General features: G+C 60.6%; 1 protein-coding gene across 2 annotated transcripts in view; it reads right to left on the bottom strand.

Annotated features, from left to right (window-relative positions):
- Positions 1-567: 567 nt before the first annotated feature.
- Positions 568-9,251, bottom strand: part of LOC311164425 (A.superbus venom factor 1-like) — a 56,088-nt gene continuing 47,404 nt past the window's right edge. The window contains exons 36-41 of one of the 2 annotated variants that reach the window (XM_084223879.1): positions 6,699-6,788; positions 4,511-4,597; positions 3,446-3,529; positions 1,856-1,991; positions 979-1,017; positions 568-856 (exon numbers count right to left, since the gene is read on the bottom strand). In XM_084223879.1, coding sequence (XP_084080005.1) covers positions 715-856; positions 979-1,017; positions 1,856-1,991; positions 3,446-3,529; positions 4,511-4,597; positions 6,699-6,788 — 578 coding nt within the window. In that variant the 3' untranslated portion in view covers positions 568-714. The remainder of the gene's footprint in view (positions 857-978; positions 1,018-1,855; positions 1,992-3,445; positions 3,530-4,510; positions 4,598-6,698; positions 6,789-9,251) is intronic. The other variant, XM_084223878.1, reaches the window with a different exon arrangement.

The following is a 9,251-nucleotide window of genomic DNA, read 5'->3' as shown; positions in this document are numbered from 1 at the left end:
TCTGATGTCCCCACTCCCCCCACATGTCCCCATGTCCCCTCTGATGTCCCCATGTCGTCTCTGGTGTCCCCATGCCCCCTGTGGTGTCCCCATGTCCCCTCTGGTGTCCCCACTCCCCCCACATGTCCCCATGACCCCTCTGATGTCCCCACTCCCCCCACATGTCCCCATGTCCCCTCTGGTGTCCCCATGTCCCTCATCATGTCCCCATGTCCCCTCTGATGTCCCCATGTCCCCTCTGGTGTCCCCACTCCCCCCACGTCCCCATGACCCCTGGGGTGTCCGGATGACCCCTGGGGTGTCCCCATGTCCCCTCTGGTGTCCCCACTCCCCCCACATGTCCCCATGTCCCCTCTGATGTCCCCACTCCCCCCACATGTCCCCATGCCCCCTGTGGTGTCCCCACTCCCCCCACATGTCCCCATGTCCCCTCTGATGTCCCCATGTCCCCTCTGATGTCCCCATGCCCCCTGTGGTGTCCCCACTCCCCCCACATGTCCCCATGTCCCCTCTGATGTCCCCACTCCCCCCCATGTCCCCCCCTCCAAGGACACCGAAGCCGATTGCTCAGAAATGACTTTTTTAACCAAAAAAAAGAAAACAAACGGTGGGGAGGGGACAAAAAGTGACCGGAGAAGAGCGGTGACACCCCAGGGGGTGGTGACACCGCGGGGGGGTGGTGACACCGCGGGGGGGTGGTGACACCGTGGGGACTCAGCTGGGACAGCCGAAGAGCGTCATGGACTCGGAGAACTCGACGAAGTCCTGGCAGCGCCGCTGCAGCGCCGCGTCCTGGCAGGCGGCCCCCGAGGGCCACTCCTCCAGCCAGGTGTGCCCCCCGATCAGGTACGAGTACCTGGGGACACGGGGACAGCTGGGGACACGGCACAGACAGGGGGACAGACAGGGGGACATGGGGACAGCCATGGGGACAGCCATGGGGACAGTGGGGATATAGGGGCGGCCTCCCAGGGCCACTCCTCCAGCCAGGTGTCCCCCCCGATCAGGTACGAGTACCTGGGGACACGGGGACAGCTGGGGACACGGGACAGACAGGGGGACACGGGACAGACATGGGGACAGACAGGGGGACAGCAATGGGGACAGTGGGGATATAGGGGCGGCCTCCCAGGGCCACTCCTCCAGCCAGGTGTGTCCCCCGATCAGGTACGAGTACCTGGGGACAGGGGACAGCTGGGGACACGGGACAGACAGGGGGACACGGGGACAGCTGGGGGGACGTGGGGACAGCAATGGGAGTAATGGGGGTAATGAGGGCAGTGGGGATAATGGGGACAATGGGGACGCTGGTGACAGCCGTGGGGACACTGGTGACAGCCGTGGGGACACTGGGGACAGCCATGGGGACATGGGGACAGCCATGGGGACATGGGGACAGCGGGGATAATGGGGACAGTGGGGATATAGGGGACAATGGGGGACAATGGGTATAGAGGGGGCAGGGGACACAGGGGACCCTGGGGACACTTGGAACACAGGGGACAGTGGGGGACAATGAGACACAGGGGACACAGGGGACACTGGTGATATAGGGGACACAGGGGACACTGGGAACACTGGGGACACAGGGGACAGTGGGGGACAATGAGACACAGGGGACACAGGGGACACAGGGGACAGGGGACACAGGGGACAGTGGGGACACAGGGGACAGTGGGGACAGGGGACACAGGGGACAGTGGGGACACAGGGGACAGTGGGGACAGGGGACACAGGGGACAGTGGGGACACAGGGAACAAAGGGGACAGAGGGGACACAGGGACATGGGGGCAGTGGGGACACAGGGGACACAGGGGACGGTGGGGACACAGGGACATGGGGACGGTGTCCTACTGCCTGCCGGTGGCCCAGAGGTCGCTGGCGTGTCCCCACACCAGGTACTCCTGTCCCCTGCGCAGCCTCAGCGCGTCCCTGCACTGCTGGTGGCTCACGAAGGTCCGGTTGTGGCCGGCCGGGTCCTCGTCCGTGCCTGACACCGGGTCACAGTGTCACCGGGTCACAATGTCACCATGGCGCCATGGCACCGGGTCACAATGCCACCATGCCACCGGGTCACAATGCCACCGGGTCACCGTGTCACCGGGTCACCATGGTAGCATGGCACCATAGCACCATGTCACATTGGCACAATGCCACCGTGTCACCATGGCACCATGGCACCGGGTCACAATGCCACCGGGTCACAGTGTCACCGGGTCACCATGTCACCGTGTCACATTGGCACCGTGGCACCATGGCACCGTGTCACCGGGTCACAGTGCCACTGGGTCACCGTGTCACCATGGCACCATGGCAGCGGGTCACAATGCCACCGTGTCACAATGCCACCGTGTCACATTGTCACCATGGCACATTGTCACCGCGTCACATTGTCACCATGGCACCGTGTCACCATGTCACCATGTCACAATGCCACCGTGTCACATTGTCACCATGGCACATTGTCACCGTGTCACCATGGCACATTGTCACAATGTCACCATGTCACCATGTCACCATGGCACTGTGTCACAGTGTCACTGTGTTGCCATGGAACCATGGCACTGTGGCACCATGGCACAATGTCACCATGTCACCGTGTCCCCATGGCATCATGTCACTGTGGCACCATGGCACTGTGTCACAGTGTCACTGTGTCACCGTGTCACCTCCACCCCCCAAACACAGCAGCCCTGGTGGCACCCCCCCCATGGTGGCACCGGGTGCCTCCAGCTTTATCAGCAGCCTTGGTGTCCCCAATGTACCGGGGTGACACCGACCCCAGCTGGGTGACACCAGCCCCATGCAGGTGACACAGAGCCCAGTTGGGTGACATTGACCCCACAAGGGTGACACCAAACAGAGCTCAGTGACACTGACCCCACATGGGTGACACCAGCCCCATGCAGGTGACACGGAGCCTGGTTGGGTGGCATTGACCCCACATGGGTGACACCAGCCCCAAGTAGGTGACACGGAGCCCAGTTGGGTGACATTGACCCCGGCTGTGTGACACCAGCTACAGCTTGGTGACATTGACCCACAACGGTGACACCAACCCCAGCTGGGTGACACCAAACAGAGCTGGGTGACACTGACCCCAGTTGGGTGACACCGACCCCGGTTGGGTGACACTGACCACAGGTGGGTGACACTGACCCTCTGGTGGCCTTGTCCCCCCCATGGTGCCCTTGTCCCCGTGGTGTCCCTGTCCCACCGTGTTGGCCTTGTCCCCCCATGGTGTCCCTGTCCCCCGTGTCCCCCCGTCCCCCGTGTCCCCCTGTCCCCCGTGGTGTCCCTGTCCCCCGTGTCCCCCTGTCCCCCCGCGTCCCCCTGTCCCCCGTGTCCCCCTGTCCCCCCCGTGGTGTCCCTGTCCCCCCCAGTGTCCCTGTCCCCCGTGTCCCCCTGTCCCCCGTGTCCCCCTGTCCCCCGTGGTGGCCGTACCCATCTTGATGACCGACAGCACCTCCATGACGTAATTGTCGTAGGCCGGGGTGTCCTCCTGGGCCACCACCCTCACCTTGTACACTGCGGGGGACACGGGGACAGCGGGGACAGTCACCCCCGCCACGCCGGCCCTTCGCGGGCCCTGTCCCCACCGTGTCCCCTCCCCGCCCCTTCCGTGTCCCCGATGTCCCTAACGCCACCCGCCATCACCCGATGTCCCCAATGTCCCCAGTGTCCCCAATGCCCGCTCCCGATGTCCCCAATGTCCCCATTGTCCCCAATGCCCGCTCCCAATGTCCCCAATGTCCTTGATGTCCCCAATGCCCCTGGTGGCCCTGATGATGTCCCCAGTGTCCTAATCCCCCCAACATCCCCATTGTCCCCCAGTGTCCCCAATGCCCCTGGTGGCTCCAATGTCCCCAATGCCCTCAATGTCCCCAATATCCCTGATGATCCAAATGCCCCCAATGTCCCCAATGTCCTCAATGTCCCCATTGTCCCCACTGTCTCTATTGTCCCCAACATCCCCAGTGTCCCCAATGTCCCAAATGCCCCAATATCTCCATTGTCCCCAATGTCCCCTATGTCCCTGTTGTCCCCCAATGTCCCCAATGTCCCCAATGCTATCAATGTCCCCAATGCTCTCAATGTCCCTAATGCTCCCAATGTCCCCAATGCCCCCATTGTCCCCAATGTCCCCATTGTCCCCCCTTGTCCCCAATGTCCCCAATGCCCCCAGTGTCCCCAGGTTCTCAATGTCCCCAATTCCTCTGCTGTCCCCGATGTCCCTGTTGCCCCCAATATGCCCGATGTCCCCAATGTCCCCAATGTCCCCATTGCCCCCAATGTCCCCATTGTCCCCAATGTCCCCAATGTCCCCATTGCCCCCATTGCCCCCATTGTCCCCAATGTCCCCAATGCCCCCAGTGTCCCCAGGTCTCCAATGTCCCCAATGTCCCCAATGCCTCTGCTGTCCCCGATGTCCCTGTTGCCCCCAATATGCCCGATGTCCCCATTGTCCCCAGTGTCCCCAGAGCTGTCCCCGCTGTCCCCATGTCCCACCGAAGTCCACCCCGGGCTCGCAGGCGCGCTCCATCCGTTGGTTGACCGTGAGGTCCCCGGGCTCCTCCTGGCGCTTGAAGCAGTTCTCTGTGGGGACATCGTGGGGACATCGTGGGGACATCGTGGGGACATTGTGGGGACATCGTGGGGACAACATGGGAAATAAAGGGGACATCACAGGGACATCATGGGGACATTGTGGGGACATTGTGGGGACATCACAGGGACAACACGGGGAAAAGAGGGGGACATCGTGGGGACATCGTGGGGACATCTCAGGGACAACACGGGGAAAAGAGGGGGACATCACAGGGACATCATGGGGATATCGTGGGGACATTGTGGGGACATTGTGAGGAAATGAGGGGACATCACTGGAACATCGTGGGGACATTGTGGGGACATTGTGGGGACATTGTGGGGACATCGTGGGGACATCACGGGGACAACACGGGGAAAAGAGGGGGACATCACAGGGAAATGAGGGGGACATCACAGGAACATCGTGGGGACATTGTGGGGACATCACAGGGACATTGTGAGGACATCGTGGGGACATCGTGGGGACATCACAGGGACATCACGGGGAAAAGAGGGGGACATCACAGGGATATCATGGGGACATTGTGGGGACATCACAGGGAAAAGAGGGGACATCACTGGAACATCGTGGGGACATCGTGGGGACATTGTGGGGACATTGTGGGGACATCACAGGGACAACACGGGGAAAAGAGGGGGACATCACAGGGACATCGTGGGGACATCATGAGGACATCACAGGGAAAAGAGGGGGACATCACAGGGACATCGTGGGGACATTGTCGGGACATTGTGGGGACATCACAGGGAAAAGAGGGGGACATCACAGGAACATCGTGGGGACATCGTGGGGACATTGTGGGGACATTGTGGGGAAATGAGGGGACATCACTGCAACATTGTGGGGACATCACAGGGACATCACAGGGACATCACAGGGAAATGAGGGGACATCACAGGGACATCGTGGGGACATCGTGGGGACATTGTGGGGAAATGAGGGGACATCACTGCAACATTGTGGGGACATCGTGGGGACATTGTGGGGACATCACAGGGACATCACAGGGACATCACAGGGAAATGAGGGGACATCACAGGGACATCGTGGGGACATCACAGGGACATCACAGGGACATCACAGGCACATCTTGGGGACACAGCCACGACAAGGCCAACTGTCGCAGGGGCGTGTCCCCATCGCAGTCATGACACGTGACATCCCATCAATGACGTGTCCCCAGCAGGGTCGTGACGTGTCCACCATGGCAGGGACGTGTCCCCATCACCATGGTAACGTGTGACAGTTCCTGAGGGACGTGTCCCCATCATGGCAGTAACGTGTGACAGTTCCTCAGGGACGTCCCATCATGGATGTGACATGTCCCCATCACGACAGGGATGTGTCCCCATCATGACCGTGATGTGTCCCACCACAGCCATGACATGTCTCATCACAGCAACATGTCCCCATCATGGTGACATGTGACATCTCATCATTGACGTGTCCCACCATGGCCATGACACGTCCCCATCATGGTGACATGTGACATCTCATCATTGATGTGTCCCACCATGGCCATGAAGTGTCCCCACCATGACAATGACATGTCCCCACCATGACCGTGACATGCTGAAGGTGACACGTCCCCACCATGCCCGTGACGTGTCCCCCCGTGTCCCACCCGTGTCCCCCCCGTGTCCCCCTCTGTGTCCCCCCGTGTCCCCCCGTGTCCCCGTGTCACCTTCGGCGCAGCGGCAAACGTCCCCACCATGCCTGTGACGTGTCCCACCATGGCCATGACGTGTCCCCCCGTGTCCCACCCGTGTCCCCCCCGTGTCCCCCCCGTGTCCCCCCGTGTGTCCCCGTGTCCCCGTGTCACCTTCGGCGCAGCGGCAAACGTCCCCACCATGGCCATGACGTGTCCCCCCGTGTCCCCCCGTGTCCCCCCGTGTCCCACCCGTGTCTCACCTGTGTCCCCCCCGTGTCCCCCCGTGTCCCCCCGTGTCCCCCCCGTGTCCCCCCGTGTCCCCCCCGTGTCCCCCCCGTGTCTCCCCCGTGTCCCCCCCGTGTCCCCCCCGTGTCCCCCCGTGTCCCCCCCGTGTCCCCCCGTGTCCCCCCGTGTCCCCCGTGTCCCCGTGTCACCTTCAGCACAGCGGCACACGTCCCCCTGGCAGATCTTGTTCAGTTTCCCGCCCTCCTTGTCCGGGTGGTAGAACCGGGTGCAGCGATCGTCTGCGGGGACACGGGGACATCAGGGACAGAGGGGACAGCGGGGACAGCGGGGACAGTGGGGGACAGCAGGGGACAGTGGGGACAGCAGGGGACAGCAGGGGACACGGGGACAGCGGGGGACAGCGGGGACAGTGGGGACAGCGGGGACAGTGGGGACAGCGGGGACAGCGGGGGACAGTGGGGGACAGCAGGGGACAGCGGGGAATATGGGGACATCAGGGACAGTGGGGACAGCGGGGACAGCGGGGACATGGGGACAGCGGGGACAGCGGGGGACAGTGGGGGACAGCAGGGGACAGCGGGGAATATGGGGACATCAGGGACAGTGGGGACAGCGGGGACAGCGGGGACATGGGGACAGCGGGGGATATGGGGACATCAGGGGACAGCGGGGACAGCAGGGACACGGGGACAGCAGGGACATCAGGGACAGCAGGGGACAGCAGGGACAGCGGGGACAGCGGGGACACGGGGACAGCAGGGACAGTGGGGACAGCGGGGGCAGGGGGGGACATGGGAACAGCAGGGGACACAGGGATAGCGGGGACAGCGGGGACAGCGGGTGACATGGGGACAGCAGGGGACAGCAGGGACAGCGGGTGACATGGGGACAGCAGGGGACATGGGAACAGCAGGGGGCAGCAGGGACAGTGGGGGACAGCAGGGGACAGCAGGGGACAGCAGGGGACAGCAGGGGACAGCAGGGGACAGCAAGGACAGTGGGGAAAATGGGGACAGCGGGGGACATCAGGGGACAACGGGGACAGCGGGGGACATGGGGACATCAGAGGACAATGGGGACAGCAGGGGACATGGGGACAGCGGGGACAGCGGGGACAGCAGGGGACATGGGGACAGCGGGGACAGCAGGGACAGCGGGGACAGCGGGGGACAGTGGGGGTTGCAGGGACATCAGGGGAAAGTGGGGGACACAGGGACAGCAGGGGACATGGGAACAGCAGGGGACATCAACCAGGGGGACAGAAGGAGATGGGGACACAGGTGACAGAGGTGACCCAGGTGACTTGGGTGGCACTGAGGACAGGGACAAGGACAGGGACAGGGTAGGGAACAGAGGGAACAGTGACAGTGACAGTGACAGTGACAGTGACACAGTGACACAGTGACAATGACAATGACAGTGACACACCGATGCTGTAGTAGCTGTAGACGCTGACAGTGACACAGTGACACAGTGACAATGACAATGACAGTGACAGTGACAGTGACACACCGATGCTGTAGTAGCTGTAGACGCTGACAGTGACACAGTGACAGTGACAATGACAGTGACAGTGACAGTGACAGTGACAGTGACACACTGATGCTGTAGTAGCTGTAGACGCTGACAGTGACACAGTGACAGTGACAATGACAATGACAATGACAATGACAGTGACACAGTGACACTGACAATGACAGTGACAGTGACAGTGACACACCGATGCTGTAGTAGCTGTAGACGCTGACAGTGACACAGTGACAATGACAATGACAATGACAATGACAATGACAGTGACACACCGATGCTGTAGTAGCTGTAGACGCTGACAGTGACACAGTGACACAGTGACAATGACAATGACAATGACAATGACAATGACAGTGACAGTGACAGTGACAGTGACACACCGATGCTGTAGTAGCTGTAGACGCTGACAGTGACACAGTGACAATGACAGTGACAATGACAGTGACAGTGACAGTGACACACCGATGCTGTAGTAGCTGTAGATGCTGACAGTGACACAGTGACAGCGACAGTGACAATGACAGTGACAGTGACAGTGACAATGACAGTGACACACCGATGCTGTAGTAGCTGTAGACGCTGACAGTGACACAGTGACAGTGACAGTGACAGTGACAATGACAATGACAATGACAATGACAGTGACAGTGACAGTGACACACCGATGCTGTAGTAGCTGTAGACGCTGACAGTGACACAGTGACAGTGACAGTGACAATGACAATGACAATGACACACCGATGCTGTAGTAGCTGTAGACGCTCACGGTGACACAGTGACAGTGACAATGACAATGACAGTGACAATGACAGTGACAGTGACACACCGATGCTGTAGTAGCTGTAGACACTGACAGTGACACAGTGACAGTGACAATGACAATGACAATGACAATGACAGTGACAATGACAATGACAATGACAGTGACACACCGATGCTGTAGTAGCTGTAGACGCTCACGGTGACACAGTGACAATGACAATGACAGTGACAATGACAGTGACAATGACACACCGATGCTGTAGTAGCTGTAGACGCTGACAGTGACACAGTGACAATGACAGTGACAATGACAATGACAGTGACAATGACAATGACAATGACAGTGACACACCGATGCTGTAGTAGCTGTAGACGCTCACGGTGACACAGTGACAGTGATAATGACAATGACAATGACAATGACAATGACAGTGACAGTGACACACCGA

Source organism: Fringilla coelebs (assembly GCF_963513975.1).
Source record: "Fringilla coelebs genome assembly, chromosome: 32".
NCBI lineage: Eukaryota > Metazoa > Chordata > Aves > Passeriformes > Fringillidae > Fringilla > Fringilla coelebs.
This window is presented reverse-complemented; position numbering and strand designations above follow the sequence as displayed.